The sequence below is a fragment of the Cyanistes caeruleus genome, chromosome 1 (genome assembly GCF_971803275.1).
Source record: "Cyanistes caeruleus chromosome 1, bCyaCae1.hap1.1, whole genome shotgun sequence".
Classification (NCBI taxonomy): Eukaryota; Metazoa; Chordata; class Aves; order Passeriformes; family Paridae; genus Cyanistes; species Cyanistes caeruleus.
Window position 1 is genome coordinate 14,070,072 of NC_141701.1, and position 23,822 is coordinate 14,093,893.

General features: G+C 40.2%; 1 protein-coding gene and 1 long non-coding RNA gene across 9 annotated transcripts in view; one reads left to right on the forward strand and one right to left on the reverse strand.

Moving 5' to 3' along the window:
- ENPP2 (ectonucleotide pyrophosphatase/phosphodiesterase 2) overlaps positions 1–12,962 on the forward strand; it is a 72,481-nt gene extending 59,519 nt beyond the window's left edge. For 5 of the 8 annotated variants that reach the window (XM_023921423.2, XM_023921425.2, XM_023921421.2 and 2 more), the window contains 7 exons: positions 270–321; positions 2,742–2,878; positions 3,356–3,491; positions 4,276–4,353; positions 6,874–7,006; positions 7,575–7,731; positions 12,351–12,962. In XM_023921423.2, coding sequence (XP_023777191.2) covers positions 270–321; positions 2,742–2,878; positions 3,356–3,491; positions 4,276–4,353; positions 6,874–7,006; positions 7,575–7,731; positions 12,351–12,521 — 864 coding nt within the window. In that variant the 3' untranslated portion in view covers positions 12,522–12,962. The remainder of the gene's footprint in view (positions 1–269; positions 322–2,741; positions 2,879–3,355; positions 3,492–4,275; positions 4,354–6,873; positions 7,007–7,574; positions 7,732–12,350) is intronic. The other 3 variants (XM_086879674.1, XM_023921420.2, XM_086879692.1) reach the window with 1 other exon arrangement.
- Positions 12,963–14,235: 1,273 nt separating this feature from the next.
- Positions 14,236–17,742, reverse strand: LOC147655319 (uncharacterized). The gene is made up of 3 exons (XR_015284067.1): positions 17,670–17,742; positions 17,048–17,179; positions 14,236–16,287 (listed from the first exon to the last, which is right to left on the reverse strand). It is a non-coding gene; the product is annotated as an uncharacterized LOC147655319 (long non-coding RNA).
- Positions 17,743–23,822: the final 6,080 nt, after the last annotated feature.

Here is a 23,822-nt window from a genome sequence, read left to right on the forward strand (position 1 = left end):
ATCTGTGGAAGCTCCACTATTAGCAGTAGTTTTGGTAAAGTTGTAGCCATTTTATTTGTTTTGAGAGGGTTTGATCAGTAAGAATTCCCCAGGTCTCTCCTCTGAAGTCTTTGTGCCCCCTTGGAAAAATTAACATTTTTTGTAAAAGAGGAGACAAGAAAATCCTCACTGTCATGTAGAACTAGTTTTGTTTTGTTAGATGCTAGTAAAATGAGATGTCAGAGTGCTCCAGTAGTCTTAATCTCATTCCTTTTTTTTCTGTTCTTGAGAAGAACAAGTTGGATGAACTCAACAAGCGCTTTCATGTCAAGGGAACAGAAGGTAAGAGCCTGGTGCCTCAGTTAATGAAAGCTGATTTAATATTCTTTTGTAAATTAGCAGCATTAATACCAGAGCAACTCCTGGTGTAGTTTAGTTAATGTGTGTCAAACTGTCTTTTTGAGTAACTGTCAAAGTAGCCCACAGACACACATGAGATTCGTGGGCAAGATAAAGTGCTGCTCACTTGAGAAAGTACACACTACCTTTTGCTGAACCAAGACTAAAATATTGTTCAAAGGGATGTGAGTTTTAACTCTTCCATTCCATCACCTCTAGAAGTTTTAAGCTCAGATGTGAAGGCAGAGAAAAGAGGAAAGGAGAGGGTGCCTGAGGCAGTACTCTGTTGAGGCTGTAAATGGGGAACACACCAGACTATATTTGCGTGCTGGGTTTTACCATAGTTATCCAGGCTTAGGTTTCACCTAGAAAGGATAATACAGCTGCTTTGACAATCCCTGACTAAGTCTTGGCTCTTAGTGTTCAGGTTACACAAGCTCTCTGCTAGTTCAGGCTACTCAGTGCAATTTTTTTCCTCTTCAGTGTTCAAGTCAATGTTTCTCCCAGGAGAAAGCATTCCCAGCTCTCCTGGACACCAGTTCCTGCTGTGTGCCAGCACTGACTTCTGTATGCACTGGGCTGCATCAGGGCCATGGTCCAGGTTAAAGTGGAGCAACAGGAGCAGAGGAGAGGGGATGGGAACTGCTTTTCTAAGCAGCACTACTGACTGAAAGGCTCACCAAAGCAGAGTTTTCCTTCTCACAGTGGTGATCGAGTTCAGCATAACAATTCACAGCATTTCCCTTACCATAACAACTGCCCAAATTAGCAAATTCTGAAGCTTTCCGTTTAGACGTGGATTTTTGAGGTACCTCAAACTGCATTGTTCAGATGATTAAGGAGATTTGTTTTAATTCCATTATTAAGGTATTTTCAGTTTCTCTGTTGTGAGATGCAATAGCAATAGGATAGCTATTGCATAGCAATGCAGGCTATCCTTTAGTTTCTAAAGGTGACCTTATTCCTCTTCTTTGTAAGTTAAATTGCCTTTCTGCAGCTTTCATCTTGTTCAACTGATTTTCCCAATTAATGAAGAGGTACTCCTCCCTCTGGCAATTTATGGCATTAGGAAAAAGCACCCTCACTGTTACAGTTCAAATCTCAGCATCTTTATTTTGGTTTCTGGTTTTCATTCTTCTTCACTGTAGTAATATAAAATAGTATTTTTGGTGTATTTTAAGATGTAAGCATTTAAACCAATTGCACTTGCTCATTTGTCAGTTCTGTGTTTAATGGCATGATGTGTCCCTATTTAAACAAGTTCTGCTTCATGCAAGTTTTGTTTCACTTCAGGGTGCACTTTACAACACAGTGCACCATGTTGTTATCCACAGACAGAAGACGACTTCAGCTTCTCTTGAATAAAGCAAATTTATCATCTTTGTCCTTAGACTGGGCCTTTCCTACTTTTTTCCTTGTGCCCTATAAAAGCATCTTCTGTTTGTACTCAAGCATTAATAAAACATGCCCTTTTCTTCCAGGTTAAATACTTATCTAGGAACTGTGTTAGGCCACTTTCCTCGTTTCTATATTTTAATTTCCAAAACCAAGCTAACTGTGTTTGTCAAAATGTTATCAAATTCAATGGACTGTACAGGACAATGCAAGATTATCCAGGAAATTTCGTTTTCTTCTATCTCTTTCAATGTTTTTGTCTTTTTATAAACAAGTTTGTCAGAGTTATCTGAGGACATTTAACCATAATGTATCACCAAGACAGAAGAAGGGCTGTTTTTACAGAGCTGGAGGCATCTTTTTGTAGCCAAAGTTAGGAAAAGGTTATTTTCTTAGTTTGTTTCTTTGATATTGCTGACAAAAAATAGCACATCAGTCTTCAGAACAAATCTGTATCAGCCAAGTGGAAAAAACTGCTCTTTGAGTGAGCGACCACTTTTGCTTCCCTTTTGAGACAGTATTTAGAGAAAACAGGAAGGAGAGAAAGTCTACTAAAGAGTGTCAGGACTGATAGATTAGGGACTGATTTAAGCTATGAAAAGAAAATGCTTATCTCCTCATGTGTGACTGAGATGTGGACACAAAGATCGTTGATGAGTTTCCAGTTTTTGGAAAAACACCCTCTCTCCACCCTGTGACACAAACAAGCTTTCAAGTGTAGAAGGGACTTCTAATCCCAAAGCATGTTTGTGAGCCTGGAATGGGGATTGCAGCCAGAATAGTTGAACAGTTGTTTTTCTTTTTTCTCTCTCTGCCAAAAGATTTTCTTCATAGTTATTCGTGGTCAGTGTCCCATTAATGATCACTGAAAAATCAACACCTGATGGAAAGCTAATTCCCCTCCCCTTTTTTTTTCATCCTTAAGACTTTCAGTAGTAAATATAAATGTAATTTCTTTTGATCTTTAGAGAAGCATCTTTTATATGGACGCCCTGCAGTACTGTACCGCACAAAATACAATATCCTGCATCACCACGACTTTGAAAGTGGCTACAGTGAAACATTCCTGATGCCTCTCTGGACATCCTACACTATTTCCAAACAGGTTAGTGTTCTCTCTACTCTTGAAATGTGCTTTAAAAGTCTTGGGGGAACTTTTTTGGTATCTGTGTTCTTGAAGTCTTAAAATTTCCTTTCCCCAGGGAGATTTTCCCATCAGAAATTATGTCAAGTACCATTGTAAACAGTGCCCAAATTGTTTTATTTCCTTCTTTAGAAGAATTTTAAGGTGGAAGGATTGTATATTTCTTCTCCTGTTTTAATTTTTTTTAAAAACTTTGTTCATTGGGGATTTGCTTTATTATGAGCAACTTCATTTGAATTATTTCCCATGGGGATTTCTGTTCCCTGAGGAAGGGGCTGTGCAGCAATGCAGGAGCAGGATTTGGTTGTAGAGTCAAGTGGTTTATTTTACTGCACACAGGGCCTTCTGTGTAGCCTGTCAATTGTATGACCTAGTTTCCTTTCATCTGTAAAAGCTGAAATGACATTTTTTTTGTTGTCTCCATGTTCCTCAATGCAGGCAGAGGTATCAGGTGTCCCAGAACACCTGGCCAGCTGTGTGAGGCCTGACCTCCGCATTTCTCCAGGAAACAGCCAGAGCTGCGCTGCCTACAGAGGCGACAAACAGCTCTCCTATGGATTCCTTTTCCCTCCTCGTAAGTTTAAAGAGCTTTTTAGTACCTAAGGATTTTGTAATTTTCTTGTTTTGTTAGGGAAAACCTTTAGTGTGAACATACTCCAGGCAAATCTCATCAGATATAAACAGAGTGATTTTGATTTCAAACACCAGTAAGATAAACACAATTTTTTATTTATAAATCCAAATTTTATTAGACTCTTGCATACTGTAAAAGTTTCTACCATCCTGTAGAAATAGTGATAGTAGAAAGCCTGTGTAAACTAGCATCCTCAGTTCTCCTGATGTACTTGCTTTGCTTCAGTGTTGGATAAATGATCTGGGATTGGTAAATGTTGAAGGGGAACAACTGTTCACAGTTGTGAACTTCATTGCTCTGCCTTCCTCACTAAGTGGCTGAAATATTTTATGGTGGATTTCTGAAATGGAATAGTAGTGCAGAGGTTTGCTCAGAACTAGAAGATAATTCCATGCTCCTCTCCCAAGAAATTGTTGGTGTCTTTTATAAAAGCATGCAGAGCTTTCTGCCTTTTAAGACAGCAAAAACAGATAAGCTATATGAAAATATTTTGAACTGAGTGACAGTTGAAGCAAAGATAAAATTTTTCCTTTCCATATTCAGCTGTTACATTAAAGACAAATTTTGTGTACGTAGTGTGCTCTTCTAAATATAGCATTCAGATTGCTGTTTAGATTATGGTCTTCCCTTTGGTTAATCTCTTAAGCCATTTTCAAACATTTTTATATTCTCTGAAATTCTTATATTTCATCTTATTAATATTTTTCTCTTTCCCTATTTTCAGAATTAAGTTCCTCTGCAGAAGCAAAATACGATGCCTTTCTAATAACAAATATCATTCCAATGTATCCTGCCTTCAAAAGTAAGTGCTTTTTCCATGACTGTACTTCTCTTTACCAGCAAGTTTTTTTGTTTTTTTTAACTTTGTGTTGGATTATGGAATGAATTGACAGGAGAAGTTTAGAACATAAAATTCAGTTACCTGTAGCCAGCAGCTAATAACCTGTGAGCACCTGTATAGTGCTAGGTATGGGCAGGCAAAATATCACAAGAAAAGCTTAAGTTTTAAGAAAGGTTTATTTTCCTTGGTGCACAGCCATGCTGTAGGTCCACAGCTGTGCTTTATGCCACAGTAATTCACTTTCTATAAGACCCTGCAGATTCTCTTGTCTGTAGCCCAAGCTAGTGCAGAACATACTTAGGCAGCAACTGGAGCCTGAGAGTGTGCACAAGCCTGGGAGTGTACCCTTGGTCTTTTGTAGTTCAGGGACAAGTGATTACGTTTTATTTTTCTCTCTGTGCCCTTAGAGGGAGAATGAATATATTTATTACCTATAAAGAAAATAGAAGAGAAAACCAATTTATGGAAAATGAGGGATGATTTAAACCTGTCTGAAACTTTCAGTGCTGCAGGGTTATATTACTAACATTTCTTTTGTCTACACATCCCTTTTCTCTCTAGTCTTGCCAAGAGGTAGGAAAACCATCAGGCTATTCTGGTGGCATTTTTGGTTTGGCAGGGATTGACAAGCCTTGGAAGAATCTCAAGAGCCTGTTGTGAGATTTCCAATTCAGATTTTAGGCCAGAGAGGTTTGGATAAACATCAAAGTCTATGAGAGTCTTTTTCTTTTTAACCAGAAAAGAGTGTTTTGAACTGAAAAACCTCTGTGTAGGACCAAGTAGTGATGTTTGCTGGAAATTTGAGCAAAAGCATTTGACTGATTAAAGAGTGAAAAATTATTGGGGATTTCCCACTCCTGAATCACTTTGTAAAAATACTCTTAATGGTAATGTTAATCTAAGTATTTGGCTGAAATGCTAATCACAGGAGAACAACCCACCTCTAGCAGCTCATTTTGTCTAGTGGCCTTCTTCATCACGCGTGGGTGAAGGATTCCTTACAAAAAATTTCTGGTACTAATGTCATTCCTGGGGAATTACAAACTACTCCATGTGTGCAGGTTGCAGTGCTGAGAGCCAAGTATATGCTCACTGCATGGATCTTATTCCATAAGAGGTTAAATAGGAGGTGGCAGTCTAATGCTGCACTGGCTTTGGTGGTAATGCTGGCTGCAGAGGCCCCCTCCTCTGCTTTGTGTTTATAATTCACTGTCCCATCCCATCCCCACTGGCAATAATTCTGTGTCCACCTTTTCCATTGTGAGATTGGCTTAAGCAGCTCCTGCTTTGCTGGAGCTCCAAAAATGATACCCCTGGGCTGGCCCCTCGTTGCACTGGCGTTGCTCTGTATGTGGTTGCAGTGGGAAGTGGAGCTTGGATCTGTTTTAGATACAAAATTTAGGCAGTGAGGCAAGAGGGAATCTTTGCTTTTTAGACTGTTTTTATTGTTAAGGCATATGCACTGGAGGGGTGAGCAGCTGGAGGAGTGGTATTGCCAAGTTACTAGGCTGAGGTTCTTGTTAGACCGCTGCTGGTGGGGCCCTGGGCATCAGCCCCAGCTGGGACTGCATGTGACACTGAGCAATCTTAGAACAAGGTCACAAGGGGGCTTTCTAAGGCTGTCCTTGCTACCAGCTCCAGGGAACCATGGACCTAATGGTCTGAGCTGGCAAGACAAGTGTTAGTCTTGCAAGTCTGACAAGTTTTGTTTGCCCACACCGCTGTAGGTTAAAATAAAGAGGAAAAGAAGAACTAAAAGTATGATATCACTGGAGGTTTGAGGACATGGTGGGAGAAAGTGTATCATGATGTTTCCAAAGTTGCTGTAATGACATGACTTTGGTCATCCTTGATGGCACTTAGTTTAAAAGTTAAACGTTTTGTATTGAAGGAGAATTTAACTGAATGAATACAACCTTTGTATTTCTCTTTCTTTTAAAATGTTTGGTTTTAGCTTTTAATTATGGTACTTTATCCTTTTAAGGATGAATAAAAACTCCCAAAATACACCACCCCAACATAGTTCCCTGTAAGTAGATAACAAAGACGAAGGCAGTGTTTAAAGAGATATCAAAAACCTGTAAATAGCTGTTTCTACAGCTTGGTGAAGGAACAGCGGAATCTCTGTGCAAGATCTATGGCAATGCCAGACTGGGAGTGGTACCATGTATTTCTTTTATCACTGGTTGGAGAAAAAAATCAACAGAGAACAAAGTCTGAATAGGCTTTATTGACAAAAGTGAATGAAGCTGCAGTAACTCTGTAATGCTTAGTCTTTGATTTCTCCTACTGTCATATGAATAATATGCTCTGGATTTTTATCTTCAGAAAGAAAAAACTTCATAATTTTGACATGTTTTGACTTATCCAAATGTTAGTATGTTGTGGAATTTTTGTTTGGTTCTTTTTTTTTTTTTTTTGGTTTGGGGTTTTGTTATTACTTTTGGTTGATTGGTTGGTTTGGGTTTTTTATTGCCACAGAGGTATGGAACTATTTCCAAAGGATTTTGGTGAAGAGATATGCCACTGAACGAAATGGAGTCAATGTTATAAGTGGACCAATCTTTGACTATGACTATGATGGTTTACATGACACACCCGACAAAATAAAACAGTAAGAGTTTGTCTGTACATTGGTTTGCTGTTGCTTCTCTTAATGATGACTTTATCTTAAACAGTTAATTACCTGCACATTATTTAATTTTTTTGTGAGGAGACATAATTTTCTAGCTCTTTCTAAAGTTACTGGGGCTTAATGCTCATGTAGGTAGGACAGTGGTAAAAATAAGGAAATTATAATTCAACAGTTAATTGCTCACCTTTACTTTGAAATTTTCATCCTTGAGACAAAGTTGAATTCGGTTCCACATAGTCTATTGTCTCTAAAATTCTCCAGAACTTAAGAGCTGTGCTGTTGAGTTACATGCTCAAGGCTTTTGTTAATTCAGTACTGCATTCTCTGTGTTTCTGAACTGAAGAAGCCTTTCAGCACTGCATGAGGTATTTCTGTAGCACAGTGTGTGCTAATTGGATGCTCGCTTTCGAGAGTGTTCAGGAATCAAACACATCTCAACAATGTATGTGTGTCCTCACACGTAGGAAAGGAAAGACCATGTTGTTTGTGTAACCTTCTTCCTGACTAGTTCATCCTTTGTGGATAAATATTTGCTCTATTCCCCCAGGTTTGTGGAAGGCAGTGCAATCCCTGTTCCAACGCATTACTATGCCATCATAACCAGCTGCTTAGATTTCACTCAGCCAGCCGACAAGTGTGATGGACCACTTTCTGTTCTCTCATACATCCTTCCCCACCGGCCTGACAATGATGAGAGCTGCAATGTAAGTTCAGCTGCACTACTGCAGCCCTGTGGTAAACATGTCCCTGTGAAAACCCATTACTATTAGAGGCAATTGTTCACTAATGTCTTGAAAAGGAAGCACAGGGTAGTGCTTCTGTTAAGAGTCATTAACTCATTAGACAAAGCACTCCTCCATGATAGCAGTAGAAATACGGATCTGTTACTGCACCTAAAATTGTCTGAAAGAACTGACATGCTGTAGGTTGCCAGTATTGTTTTTTGCCTGTAGGATTTTACATTTTGTCAGTGTAACTTCAGAGCAGACTGGGGGGAGGCTGTATGTATAAACATACTGTGCTGGCAGCCAGCCTGATATTTTTATGGAGGTCAGTTTCCATTTGCAGGTACAATGCAATCTGTCTGCTACGGCAGTCTGGGTGCATCAGTCAGCATGATTACGTCCAACCCACACAGTATTAAACGTATATACTATAACCTGCCAAGGGTAGAATGCCAGTTCTTGCTGTTTCCAGAACACCTTGATTCAAGGGAAAAGTTTGGCTTCTTATTACAGAGATGGCCAAATACCCTTCTAGTTTCTTTTCTATCTGCCCTTAGGATGCAAGATCATCTGCTGTAAGAATCTTGGTGAAGGCTTTGGTCTGGTCAGCACTGCAGAAAGTGCACACTTGGCAGCTGATCATGTGGCAGGAGGTTGGGTCCCCCGTGGGCTCTGGCACTCCACGAGGACAGCAGAGCTCCCAGGCAGCTGCATTTAGACTTGTCCTTCCGCCTGAACTTGTTCTCCCATTACACAGCTGTGTGGATTCCTGCACACAGACACTTCACTATAGACTGCCAGGAGACTGTTTCCTGAATGAACGCATTAATGTTATAAATTTTGTACTGGCAAAAAAAGTTAAGACTCCTATTCCAACTACAGACAGAAATAAGTCATTCCAACTCTGAGCACAATTGACCTTGAACACTGTTTCTTTTTCATTCATCAAGCATTGCTTGCTTTCAGGGCCCGCTTTTCAAGCCCATGCTTTTGGAGCAGTATTCCTTTCTCTTGAGCAGGTCTGGCTTTCCCCTGTTTGGATCACAACTGTTTTGGGCAGAGATGTCTTCCACCAGAAGTCTCAGAAACTTCTACATATAGTGCATTGTGGCTTTTCCCTGGACTGCTTTTCTCAGAATCAAGATCCAGTTAGTGATCTGGAAATTACTATTAGTGTCTCTGCCCTTATAACTCTGCCCATATGTAATTTTATGACAAAGTAATTTATTTTTTCCTCTTTATATTATGTGTCATAGTTCTCTTAAATCACTGAAATCTTTTTTATGAGCTCTTTATGATAATGGTCTCTTCCAGTCTTTGATTTCTTATGTTTCGAACCAGGCTCCTTTTCCCTGTAGGTCATGCTACTTGTAAATACATACAGTGTATGTATTTACAGTTTGAGAGGAACTTCAGTACTTTTGTGAGGTCATTAGCAGATATTGGTCCATGCCTTTTATATAGCAAAGAACCACTCCAAAATGTGGAAATGAAAATACAGTTAGGTAAATTTTTGCCATTGAAATATATCATCAGCCTTACTTTTGCACATGGTATTCCATCTTATTTCTTCAAAGAACTGATTGCATAAAACCTCACCATACTTCGTGGATGAAATGCATGGGATACTGTAGGAATTTTACCTTAACCTCTCCACCATTTTCTTTTAAGATCTGCAGAAATATTAGCTTTCCCTCTGCTCTGCTCTAGCTGTACACACATTCTCTTCACACAGCCGTTAAAGAACACCACTACTCTTCTCATCTGAATTTGTTCCTTTTCTAAACTGTGTTTATTCATGGTGAGGTTATGCCCATTTATTCTTGTGTCAACATTTTTCTACGTCTTAAATAGCCCCTCTCTGGGATTTACCCTAGAGATTTACCCATGATTTATGATGATTCTCAAGGCAAATAACTTCTCCCTATTCCTGGAAGACCCAGGATCTTTTTTGCTCTTGTAAGAGAGGATGAGACTGTTGGTAGACTTCCTATGCATGTCATCCAGTCCCATCTTTTTTTTCACCTGGATCATGAATGAGATTAAGCACTGAAGCTTAGATCTCAAAATGAAAATGGTTTTCTTTCTGGACACAACTCCCCTGATATAATTTGCTTTTTCCATAGCTGTGTTACAATGGCGGCTCACATTTGTGCACAACTGGTACACTCAGGTCCTTCTCTTCTGTCTGTCGATTTGGATAACCAAATTTCATGCTGTCCTGGGAGCTCCTGCATCTGCATCCTCCACTGTGCTATTCCACTCTTCCTCTGCATTGACAGCAGTTCCCAACTGTTGAGGTTTTTGCTAGCAACTAATGACCTTGGTACAAGAAGTGTGTGTGAAAACATTACAAAAAATCCTTTCTAAGACCGAAGTTGAGGGAACCCAGAAACTACTAGAAAATTCCTCCACGACACTGTTTTCTCTTCCAGCAAAACATTTAAATTTATTTTCATAAATGAGTTCCTCATCTACATGTTCACATGCACCATATTCAGCTTTCCAGCTGATATTCAGAAAGATTCTTGTGCAGAATATCTGGTATTTTTTCCACTGGATTTTGTGTTAGCCTCCTAACTGATCACTTATTCCTGTTTATCTCCATGTTTTCAATTGTTACTTTTTCCTTCTAAAACTCTCCTTATTTTTGAGGTGAGATTAAGCACTACAGCTGGATAAAACTGTCATTTTGAATGTATACACTTCATTCATTGTTATGTGGTAATGTAACACTGTGTTAGTTGATAGTGATATTTAAAATCCTTGCTTCTGGGCCTTAGGTTTCATGGGCCAGTTGTGGACTGGAAAAAATAAACATAGATCAGTTGACTGATTTTCTGGAGTAATGCAAATGCTGTCTTGCTGGCCTAGGTTAAACAAGCCTCCCCATCCTGTGACTCATTCATGTTGCAGGTCTTTTGCAGACTGCTTGTATTCAAAGAAAAGTGAGCTTTGTAGCTCACTCATAACTTCCTTTTGAGATCTGCAGATTTCATGCTCAGAAAAAAGGCTTGAAGAAAGCAAAAATGTCACAGTGGCTGCATTTGCACTAACAACCCTATGGAGGCCTGTTTGCAGATTCCTGATTGCCAGGCTGAAGCAGGGGCTTCCCACAGCCACAGGCTGCCAGGTGGTATCCTCGGAGCAAGGCATTGCAGGCAGAGGGGAGTGAGCAGGACACACTCCCTCCTCTTCCTTCTTAATTTGTATCTTTCTTTTCTTGTTCTAGACCTGGTTGTGATCCTCAGGTTGTTAGTGAAGCAGCCAGAAAAGCTGGTTTGGGGCTGAGAGCTTTGAACCAGGCAGGTGCTGCCTGGGTCATGGACACTTGCTTTAGAGCAGCCAGCTGTGACCAGTCTGGGACTTGGTGTCCTCTCTGTGCAAACGATCACGCTCACCCTCCTGCCTTCTGTCAGATGACCCACTTCCAGTCTGTGGCTCAACTACTGCACTGGATAGGCTCTGGCATTGCTGGAATTTAGTCTTGATCCATGAGAGGATCATTTGGTAGGAGGACATTGCTGAGACAGTCACAAAAGGGTTCATTTCCAGGAATAGGCCCAGAAATACTTTTTACCAGCAAAATTTCCAAGTCATACACGTGAAGCCTGAATACCTGAGATACAGCCCACTGTTCCTTTCTTCCCTAGCAGTGGTGTAGTTTCCAGCCAGAGGGACCAAAGGGGGAAAAGTCCTGTTTGCTTTGTCCTTTTCCCATGTCTGCTCCCCGTTGTGCTGTGCCCTGGGTGCAATGCTCATGGCACAAGTTGCTGGGCCAGTTAAGGCACACAAACAGCCTTACAACAAGTCACTGCAGTGTTTTGCAGTGCTGATTTTCTGATGTGTTCGCCAGTTACCTTCAGTTGTGGGTGACTCCAACATGTGCTGGTGCTGGCACAAGGCATGAAGCAGCAGCTGTCCCCTAAGAGAATACAACCTGACCCAAATCACTCTGGCAGCATAACCTTTCTGATATTTTTTTTTCTTCGTCTCAGGAAATTCTTGGTAAAATTCTTTTTTCTGTCAGTGAATAATATGTATGTTCCAATCACAAAAAAAGAGTTTTTAGGTACCTACATAAACCATTGTCCCAACTGTGTAATAAATTGTAAAGGTTCCCTAAAAAGTAAAATGGAAAGATTAAAATATTGCTCTGTTAGATGATGTAACCATCAATCAATAATAATGTGTAGGTGTAGAATTCAAAGCCAAACAGCCTAGAGTCTGGGCTTTGGTAGTTCAAAAGTAATTGATAAGGAGTTCTTTCTGTGAGAGAAAAAACCATGACCAGTGGATCTTCTGAAAAACCTATGGCGGTTTTTCTGAAGCAACTGCAACTTGAGGCTAGTTTTTTCTAGATGATTATGGTATTTGTGTCCACCCTATCATAAAATGGGTACTAAAATAAAACTGTAAGATTTGTCTTGTGTGTTAAATGTCAAATTTATTTTCTTGTAACTCATTTACCTTATTCATTCTTGAATAAGGCGTAGAGAGTCTTCAAATTTTGACCAAATGTGTAGACATGTTGCATTTGCTTTTGGAGATGATTTTTGACAAGACTTGTTATAAAACTTCTTTATTTTTTTCCCCAGAGCTCAGAGGATGAATCAAAGTGGGTTGAAGATCTTCTTAAGATGCACACTGCACGTGTCCGTGACATAGAACAGCTCACTAGCTTGGACTTCTTCCGAAAGACCAGTCGCAGCTACACAGAAATCCTCTCCCTAAAGACATACCTGCATACATTTGAAAGTGAAATTTAGCTTTCTAACCTTACTCAGTGCATCCTTTTATCAACTGGTGTATATTTTTATATTGTTTTTATATTTATTAATTTGAAGCCAGGACATTAAAAATATTAGTATTTTAATCCTGTATCAAATCTTAAACATTAAACCTTTGTGTCATTTGTTTTGTTTCTCTAATGTTTAATATAGGTATGTCTCTTGGTTGATTTAGTAGTGCTTGTAATACTGCATTTTGAGTCCTTACTCTGAGCTTTTAAGTGGTGCTGCAAGGTTTGATGCGTGCATCAAGGAGATATTAATTTCTCATGCTCCTTTACCACACTTGTAGTCCTGTACTGTGTATCAAAAAACTGAACATGTAAAATTACACTCATTTACTGATAACTGTGTGACAGACATATTTAAACACTATAGACAAATAGCATCTTAAATATAATAAACCACACATTCAGTTTTTTTAATGTGTTTTGATTTCCTTTCGCAGAGATGTTGAGAGGGGCTTGTGGGCAGCTGAGTGCTGACAGATCTCTTACTGGGTAGAGCCCTTCTCTAGAGCTTAGGCTTGCTGGTAAGAGGATTGCCAGGGGCCCAGGTGCCCTGCCCTGGTACTCAGCAATGAGACCATAAAATAGACACCCTCAGCAGCCATTACTGGTTAGGTTTTGTGTTATAGGGGAAGAGCTGGGAGGGGAGGATGCTTGATGTCATGAGCTAGCAGGGGTACTTCATGCCTGAGGCCACTTGGTCCTGCTCCAGAACTGTGGAAAGGATTCAGGGTGATAACATCTGTTATCACTGGTAGGGCTGTGTCATACCCCTTCTCTACCACAGCTGCTCTGGGCTGGTTCCTGGGAATACCTGCTCTGTGATCCTTTGCATTGACTTTGGGGGAAATTGAAAACAGACAGATGTTGAAGGAAGTGACACTGTTTAACATGCAGCACTTTTAGCTGGGAGGAGAAAATCTGATTTTTATCCTCTTGTCCTAAAGGATAGAGCTTGAGATGTGTTCCTCTAGTCTGAGTCTGGGGTTTAATGTCAGCCCTCGTTCTCAAAGGAAACCCCCAGGTCTGATGCCGCACGTGTATCTTGTGGTACAGCGAAGTCCATACAGTGCACATGATTTAGAGCCATCACCTTCTTGGTCAAGTGAGTCAAGACTCTGTTTGCTACTTTGGTGCAGTAACAGTCTCGTAATCCTGGCAAATCCCTTCAAGTGTCACAGGGCAGAGTCCTGAGACCGTGGAATAGACACTGTTGTATGCTGATATCTGGATAATGGCCTGATTTGGCTTGGACAGGTTTTATAAAAGATGTGAGTTATGGAGCATTAGTGTACATAGCTGATGTAAAGAGAAATTATTGTTTAGAATGCCTCTGAGGCTGAACCCGCTAATGACACTATTGTAAATGCTACATTTGGGCTTACAGATCCCCCTTTCTCTACAAAAGTTGTTTGTGTCTATTTTCTCCTTGAAGATTGCTACTGCTGAAGGAAAGAGGGAGTGGCTGGAAAGCATCATCTACACAGATGAGTAGCCAGGGTCTCCTAAGTAAAATTAATCTAGCACAACAGAAACTTGCATCCCTGTAGCATCCATCTAAGAGAAAGTAGTAAACTGGAATTAATCATGTTAACATAGATAATAAAGTTCTTGTGACCAGACAAAAAAATATTATTCTAGGTGCCAAATTCTGTTTAATTTAGAAAAGCACAAAACTTGAATGCTTTATAATACCTCCAAAATGTTAGGATGGAAATTCTAATAACTGCACAAAGCTACGGGAAACATCCTATTCTTGCAACTTAAAAATTGTCTCTTGTGGTTGTCTGGTAGCACAGAAATATTTTCCTGTAAGCTTTCAACAGGGCTTCTTGCCATGATAAACTTTATGTTCTTACATGTATTACAAAGGATATTTCCTTTGGATTTAAAAGAGCTTTCTCTTAAGACCTAATTCCTTCAACATGACCTTTAGTGATGATTTAATGTGGTAGTTCATAAACTAAACTGAAGACCACCATTGCTGTTTTACTTTGACATTAATCTGTGCTCTATTTGTTTGGGTTTTTAATTAAATTGAACAAATTATGTAATTCTTTTATTTTCTCCCAAAATAACATGAAATTTATACCAAAGGAACATTTAAGCTCTGAAAAATAATCTTGTGTTCAGAGAAGTTTGTTTCTGAAATGTAATTAGTGATTGAAAATGACTGGGAGAGACAGTTTAACTCTTGGTTTCACTAAAGAATGGTGATTATTGTGTAGGGAAACATCATTTTTTTGACTGTTTATTACTGTGACTAGTAAATACTAGTAATTTACTTCTGTCCTACCTACTTCTCTTCAGCCTTTGGTTCCATGCACTTGCATGGTATTGGTGTTTTATTTTACTGCATTAACAGAAATAGCTGAGAAATACTTGCAGTGACTTCTGCACATGGCAGGGGGTACTTTTCCCACTGAAAGATGCCTTATTAACACAGAAGCTCTAAAGCCTTGTAAATCTCTCTAAGCAGCATGAGCTCTGCAGGAACAACAGGTATTTTAAAGGAAACTTGTAATTTGCCTTTGGTAACCTTCAGGGTGAATGTTAGCTTGGGGCAGATGGAAGGAACCCTTCTGCTTTCCAATCCTGTTTGATCATTTTGAAGAGATGAAATACAACTTGTTTCTGTTACATGTTGCCTTTTCTTGATATTTTTCTGGCTTCAGCAAAAGGCCCATTGAGGAGAACGAGCATTGAATTTTTCTGTTGAGCAAACATTATTTTTGAGGATTTGGGAGTTACTGTTTGCACTTGGTGATATGAGTTTGAGGCATATTCAGTGGGTTAGAGGCAGTTCAGTGCCACAACAACAAAAGCAGTGGTGTCCTGCACACTTAGCAACGTCCTTTTTGCTCTGGGAAAAATCCTTCAGATGTAGTTATGCAACTAGAATAACCCTGCTACAGGAAACTGTTACTTTTTTTAACCCCTTTTCCACAGTCACATATCCTTAATAGATAAGCACTGAAAGCAGGTCAAGTAACCTGACCAAGAGAATGGTCATGATGGCAAAATTATAGCAGAAGTCCCCATCCTGTTCAGACAGTACCACAGTACTTAAAGACTTATGAATATGTTCTGTCCTGGTCAGCCAACAGCTTGATTAGATAGAGACTTTCTCCATGTCCAGCCTTTAGCCTCTTTATGGGGTTAGGTACAATATTCAACTGGTTTTGCACTTTTTTGAATATTGGTTCTGTTTTGGTAACAGCATATCAGTTTGCACTGTGCTATAAAGCAATTTCATCTCCAGATGAACAAGAAAAATGAAAGGATTTAGTGGTCATGTCTGTGCCATCTTGTGAAGGTTGTTCCAGAGTTCACAGGGATTTAGTGTGAGTAATAACCATGTGTAATTAGGCCAATCTTGCTGTGTCCCTGGAGGCTGCTCCATAGCAGTCCTGCCATGATCCCTTGCTTCTCAGTGCTTTATATGCAAATAGTTGGTCAGCTGAATGTGTGAAGATTTTAAGACTTTACAAATGAAAATGCACATGCATGGCAGGTTTATGAAGTCCCTGTTTCCCTTGCATTTGGTTTCTTCCTATACATCAGTCTGTCAGGTACAAGAGGTGACATAACTCTAATTCCTGCACATAGCCAGGAAGCAAAAACCTTTTCAGGAAAGCTGAAGGAGGTTCCCTCTGAAGGTCTTGCTAGCTGCCGGAGAGAACAGGAACTTGGGCAGTGCCTGTCTTGGACAGTGAGCAGAAAGTGCAGGACCTGACCTGAAAAAAAAATTGTAGCAGCAGGAACTGATGTTCCAGCAATCCTTCCCTTCCGTCTCACATCCACATCAAACATCTTTAATTACCTTTACATTTGTATTAGACTTCTGTGCAGATTTCTGCAGGAGACAGAGGGGATACTGCTTGCAGTGCAATAGAGAAAATTTCCCCTTAATACTTTTTTTAAAAAAACCTGCAAGCCCCTACCAACAGAGGGGCAAATTCTCTTGTTCTGCCTTGTGAGAGAGGTGTACAACCAGGCTTTCCCAGGGTAGGGGAGGGAGTGGGTGTTGCAGAGCTGCCACTTCCTCTCTGTTCCAGTATGGTGCTCTTCCAATGAGTTTGGCACTTACAGCAGCCAGGTTTATTCTGCTGGTTTGGCACAGAGAGACAAATGAAACTTCACAACACAACTGGGAGGCTGATGTTACCACAGGCATGGATGAAACTGTGTCATGGAGAGGTTGGACAGTCTGTTTAAGGGCATGCATATAGTATGGCCTGTAAAGCTGGTCACAGTGCTCCTGTGTGGGGCTTAATATGTGACACTTTGAAATAATTTCTGATAGTGCTATCACTGATGGGAGAGAACAAGGTAAGTTTTGTAAAGCCAAACCTTCAGAATCTTGTGGCTGAAATAAAATTTGAATACAGGGCAAGAGAAGCAAAACTCTCTTCCTTTGGGGGCAATAAATAATGCTGAATTGTTTTGCTATCAATCCCATGCATCAAAATTATTTTGGTAGGCCTGGTTCCTTACCAGAGTCCTTCTGTACCCCAGAGAGCTGCCACAGTATTTGTCTGTCCATCCTGTCTGTGGTCCTAGTCCAGGCTGGTTTTTGACTAGTTTCAATTTCCCATACTGGAGTCTCAGACCACAGTTGCACTTGACCTAAGAGACATGGTATAGTCATGAAAATATAAGTATAACCTGACCAGGATAGACCTGCCAGTAAATGATTAATACGACGTTAACTGTACATCTTCCAAATGAGGGAAATGTGTTTGAAATGTTTAAAGTTCAGCCCTTGTTCAAGAGAGGAGAAAAAAAAGGTTTTTTAAACATTGTGGAAAAATACCTAATCTCGTTTCTTTGCACTTGTTGTGTAAATACAAGATAAGAGCAGTATTCCCAAGGTTACTGCAAACAGCCTGTCACTACAGAGTACAAACTAACATTCACTACAATGTATGTTGACATAAAAAGCAGCATTGCTGCAGTCAGCTGTGGTAAAAAACCCCACAGGTTTCTTTCCCTTCACAAGTCAAGAGTTTGGGACATAACTTATTCAGACCTGCCCTCACAAAGAAAAATCCCTGCCCTGCTTACAGCATCCATGGTATGTGCACAGTTGTTGTGGAGCCTTACCTTACTGCATTACCTTATCTGTTGTTTTCTAAACACGGTAGGGAAAGGCATGGAGGTCACCCAGGTTTCATCTGCGGTTTCACCATGGGGACATCAGCAGGCAAAGAAGTTAGTAACTGTGGATTAGCACAGCTGTAACTGATTGACCCTAAAACTGGAATTTACTAGAAGAGAGGTGGGATTATTTGGCATCATAAACCATCAACAGAAAAGGATTAAATCCTTTTCAGGGGATATTTTCCTGAGTTTTCTTTTTCCTGGCTATGTGTAGCAAGTAGGGAATTATTTCTTCTTTTCTACATGGAGGACTAATATATCAGAAGAGGCTAGATGGAAAGGGAACAGGAACATTGTACACCCACCAAATAAATCTCCAACCCCAGTCCCCTTCTGGCAGCATCTCCTGGACCTTCAACCTGTTCAACCTCTTCTGTGTCTACTTCTGAAGTGGGAAACTTCTCTTATCTCCTTACACAGCAAATTTTTTTTCTGTTGACCTTCCTGTTTTATTTCAGCTTTGATCTGTTAATCATCTGCAAATAGCTTTAGTGTTAGCCTACCAGCTCTGTCAGGTCTTACACACTTCTGAAGAGAAGAGGATGTGGAAGATCCTGATATATCCCCATTTTCCTTTCCAGTGCAGTTAAAATCCAGGGCCAGTTTTACAGATAAAAACCCTCTTCAGAGTATTTAATCTGGTGGCCATTACCCAGGTACGTGTCTTTGTCTGAAGGCATTTAATGTCACTGAGGGTAGAATGCCAAAGCTCTGATGAATCAACCTGAACTTCTCCAGACAGGCCATGACCGGCTAGATCATTACTAACAACAGAGAAATTTAGCTATTCATAATGTCATTATTATCTTTTCAGGGACTAGAACGTTCAGACCCAATCCACATGAGCCAGATTTCAGGTTCTATCTCAGCACTGACTGTGACAGATCACCTCTGCTCACTGAGCACATTTTCACCTAACCACCTCTCTAGGACATTGCTGATGGCTGTAGTTTCACTTGCTCTCTGCTGGGTGCACATTGTCATTTGTACCTGCAGTCTTTTCCATGTTTCTAGTTGGCTCTTGGGATGTGTTTTGGGTGCATCGACATCGTGTTCTGGGTTGACAGTAACTACTTCTTCCTCCTTCATTGCAGTGCCACATGAACAGTTGTCTCTGCCTCCCCATGGCACCAGCCCCTTGCTGAATTTGGGATTGTAGTACATTTACTGTACACCTCTGCAGAGCCAAGAGGAAAAGACAGTAGGAAACAGTTCCTAGATGATGTGTTATCTTCTCCTGGGCTGTATCTAACCTGCCAGGGCTACAGCTGGGGCAGATGTGAACAGTCTTTTCCCATATGATAAGCCCTGAATCCCCAAGTATTATTTGTAGGGAAGGAAAAAAAAAAAATAAAAAAAAAATCTAGGAATGTCCTTACTGGTAACACCAGAAGAAACACTGCTGTTTGAGGATCTAACGACTGACATTTTTATGATGATCCTTTTAAGGTAGTAGAGAAAAAAGAAGTTTGTATAAAAGTAAAATAGTTCTTTTTGTTTCTCTTCTTTGTTTAAGAAAAAAGCCTTTATATGCAGCATGTTCAGCTGGGCTTGTAAATGCCCATATTGAACTAAGAGCTCACCTCCATGGCTTCCACCTTCTGTGCCTTATCATGCAATTCTTACCTTTCTCAAAAGGTATCCATATGCATTCATGAAACCTTGGAGCCCTCCTGTGGTCAAAATCATGAGCTATTCTTCCAGTTGTAACCCAAAATCTGTTGCAGTCAATTCCATTTTAAACTTTATCTTTGGAATATTCATTGAGAAAAGTTCAATCAGTGAAGGAAGGAAAAAGTTTAGATAGTTTCCTGAGCTTTTACATAAGTCAATCTCATTACATCTCACTCCCCTTGGCCCTTATTTGATGCTGTCCACATTTCTTTGCCAAGGTTGGGGTATTGCCTGACAATCTGCCCATTACTTCATCTTTCTTCCCTCCATACTCCTCCTCCCTATTTGCTGTTCTTTGTGGGCTTCTCCTTTTCTGCTCTAATCTAGTCAGGCTCTCATCATCAGTTTGTCTCAGAACCCTCCAGCTGTGCCTTAAATAATGCCATCAACACAAATTCCAAGTTTACTGTGTTCCTTGTTGGAGAAGTATGTGATTCTGAGGGCTCTGGTGTGCTCATTTTTAACGTTGTGGTGAAGCTGTAGAAAAGGTTTTACATTTCCTTGATTTCGTGGCCCCTCAGGAAAATTCTGTTTCTATTCAGTCAATTGCTTCTTTTTCAACATCATTTCATTGTGCATGAGAAGCAAAAGTGCCAGCAATCTTGAGCAGGTTTGTGAGGGACTAGGAAAGGGTGAGGTAAAAAGGAGGAAGGGCAAGAGGAGAAATATCCCCTTTGCTTTTGCCTGCAGTGGAGCTAACGCTGAGTGTTTCTTTCCTGCTGTGTGACTAAAGGGGAGAGCACCCCCAGCTGTGCTATATCTCACCATTGCTGCCTGTGGGCTGCATCGAAGCTCCCAGCGTGGTCCACTGGAGATGCTGGATTTGCTACACAGAGTGACTGGCAGAGAGGGTCTGAAAGCCTCAGCTTCTCCCTCTCTGCCCTGGAATTTGTAAAGGCATTTGGGTATTCATGAGGGTCAATACTTCAAGGCTTGTCATTTGTCAGATAATACAGCACATACCACAAGGGCTTGGAAAGGATTTGAAGTTTCTAGGCTGCACTACTGTTACAACATGTGAAGATACAGAGGTTCATCCCACCCAAAATTTCAGCATCAAGTAATTGTGTAATTCCCACAAGGGATGGGACTTTTTGAGCTTTGTTTTTATCATAAGCATTACCTGACAGGAAAAGAAGTGTCCCAAACTCCACAGTCTTAGAGGTTTCATTTCTGAATTTCACTCAAAAGAATGTAGAAATAATTTCAGTGGTGAGTTTTTGAGATCAGTGCATCCCAACTGGATGCTGAAGGTAGCTGCTCTAAGAAACCTCTAGTAAGAACTGCAAAAAGCAGTCAGGGGTTAAGCTGTTGGCCTCTCTGCTCTATGTGAAAGCTAAATCCAGAACTGTAATGATAAAAAATGGCAAGTCTTAATGTGTTCAAGAAGATTATATCTTCTTATATATATCTTCTTATATATATCTTCTTATATCCCTTTTGTGTCAACATCATTCTTATCCTAACAAGCTTGTCTTCCTCACTGGCATTTAAATAATCCACCCACTCCTTTCCAAAATATTTTTTTTAGTTGGTTGTTGTTGGTTTGGTTTGGTTTGTTTTTTGGGTTGTTTTGATTTTTTTCTTCAACCTGCAAGCACATCTCTTCTGAATAAGAAAATAAGCTGTTGCAACTGATTCCTGAAAAATAAGCTTATTTAATATTGGTATTTATCTTACAGATTTAGATTTATGTGAGCACATGCCTACATTCATGCCCTGGGTACCCTTGCTTAATTCTAGTTTCATAATATGGATGCCATAGAGAGGACTGTATTTTCCACTCTTATAATGAAATGTACACTGTCAAATAAAGCTTGCACAAAGATAATAATTCTTCAGCAGGCACTCAGTCCATCCCCACATAATTTAGTGTTAGTTTTTGCCTAAGGGTATATTGTGGGACTTCCTAGAGTGGTTTAATAAGCTACCACCTCCAGCCCAATGTTAAATTTCTTGGTGTGGAAGAGGCAGATCATGTGATATTCTTGGGCTTTGGACACAGACTCTCAGCTGCACTGAACTGGCTGAAGAAGTTATTGTCTCCTCTCCTGGCAAGGGTTATTTTTTCCTCAGTGTGCAGAATTGCTTCCCTCTAACCCACTCCAGGAGCAGGAGGAACAGTTTATTTCATGAAAGCGTTTAAAACTACTTATGTGGCTCATTTTACTTGGAAATGGGTTAGGAAGCAATACAGAATATGCCTAGTTAGGAAACAAAGAAGAGTAGTAATTAGTGATAGAGTGACTGAGGTGATCTAGTGGGGACTAAACATATTTTCATTTGAGACAGACAGAATTAGGCGAGCTGATCCTTCACAGCCCTTATCTGCTTAATTCACAAAGAAGCCTGATTGTTTTAGATAACCTTTACTAATGCTTTAAAATAATCCAGTTACCCATATTGGTGCAGGCCTGCCCTGTAGTTCTGTGAGGCAGCTATTGCAAGTGCAATGCAATGCCATCCAAAAGGACATCTTTACCACTTAGGCACGTGTGTCTTCTCAGCTCAGCCCATCCCCTGGCACTTCATCCTGGAGATGCTCCCAAAAGTGGTGACTGGGGGCTCAGCTGAGGGGCTGTCAGCTGTTAACAAAGTGAACTTCTACTGATGTTCATGAAAAGTAGAAAAGAGGACGTCTGTAGAGGATTTCTCTACAGATATGTGTTACCAGTTGCAATGGGCCGGGACTAAAAACTTAGTTTTGCTGTGCTTTCTTCTAATAAGCTCTGTCCCTGCTCATTGCAGGGGGGATGATCTCTAAAGTTCCCTTCCAACCCAGACCATTCTGTGATTCTATGTTTCTAACTCTCTCTTGCTTAAGAGAATTTTAGTCCAAAGCATGAGGACTTTGCATGTGTTGAAATAATTGTTTTAAGGCAGCGGCCTGAATACCTAATTGCTCAATTAGCCATGACTTGAGTTTTAATGGTGCTGACTGTTTCTCTGGACTCCAGTAAGATTCCTTACTTGCTCATAGGCCTGAAAATAACATTCTGACACTGCACAGCTCTATTCAGCAAAGCATTTCAGCAGCTCCCTAAGTCCAGGTATTTGTTTAATGCAACTGCTGGGAATGCTCTGTGTGTGGAAAATACACTTTTCTCAGGAGTGACAACACATTTCTGACCCGATGATGGGGTTGTGTCATTTGTGTGATCTCCTACCTTCAACAACCTTTGTCTCCATGGACTTATTTCAACCCATATATTCATTGGGTAAAAATCTGGGCCCAACAGGTGCAATAAATAGAAGTGATGGTCTGCCCAGCATTCTCTTTTGGAGGGGACCTTCACAGATACATCAATAGACCTTCTAGACAGGAGAAAGCAAAAGATGCAAAGAGTGGATGTATATTTTGACATCTATACATATTTGTAAGTTCTATATATGACACTTCTGTGAAAGAAAACAACCAGCCTTGAGATGTGGGCCTGATAGAAATGCAGTTTCTGCACCTTCCATTGCACCCGACACTATTAATGGAAAATCCTTGTTTATGAATAAGAATATGATCTTATTCTTGCCTTTGTAAATGCCTCCTGTTCTCACGTCACTTTAAGTGAGCCAAGAGCTGTTTTAACCACTTCACTGGCTGTTTGTTCCCCTTTCTCAAAGGCCTCCTTCTTGGAACTTTTGTTTCTGCATCAAACATTTTCTTTGCTGCTTCACACCTCATTTCCAGCTGAAGAACCTCTCACTGAATCCTCACAAGCCCATTTTAGACAATGCCAGTTTTTCTGTTCACTGTTTTTTTGCTTTTTCAGTGGGTATATTTTCAAGGCTGAAATAACAGAAGAAGCCATTTTTGCAGCACTTCACTGCAAGTGTTAGTGTGCAGGATCTCTTCAAAATGTTTTAACATTTGAATGAAAAAGCTCCTGCTATTATCTAATTCATCTGTGTTTTCTTTGATGCCCTCTATTTGCAATGTAAAACACAGTATTTCCCTTTGAAAGGTGTTTAATCTCTTCCTGCCTTTCATCCTGGTCTTACACTGAATCATCTCTAGATCATGACTTTCCACGGTGAATTCTTTTTTGTTCTTCCTATCTAGTTGGAACACTGTCAAGCCAGCTATGAACAAATTTTATTGAGGGGAAAAAATTGGTTTTACACTCGTGGTTTAAACTTGGCATTGCCCTGGTTACCCAAGCTGTACAAATTATTACATTTATAAGTGTAAAACAGTCCCAAGAAGTTCATTTCAAACCGAAAGGAATTTCAGTGCTCCAGGCCTTTCTAGGAAAGATGAATATTTAATGTCACGCAGTGTAATTTTTTTCAAGGATAGATGGTCTCTGACTGGGACAGCAAAACAGATTGAATCATATTAAATAACAGCTTGTTCTTTCTGGCCTGGCCAGTTATTCAAAACTCCAGAGTCTCGAAGGCTGGTTGAATCAAGAGGAAGAATCAGCAATGTTATTCACCT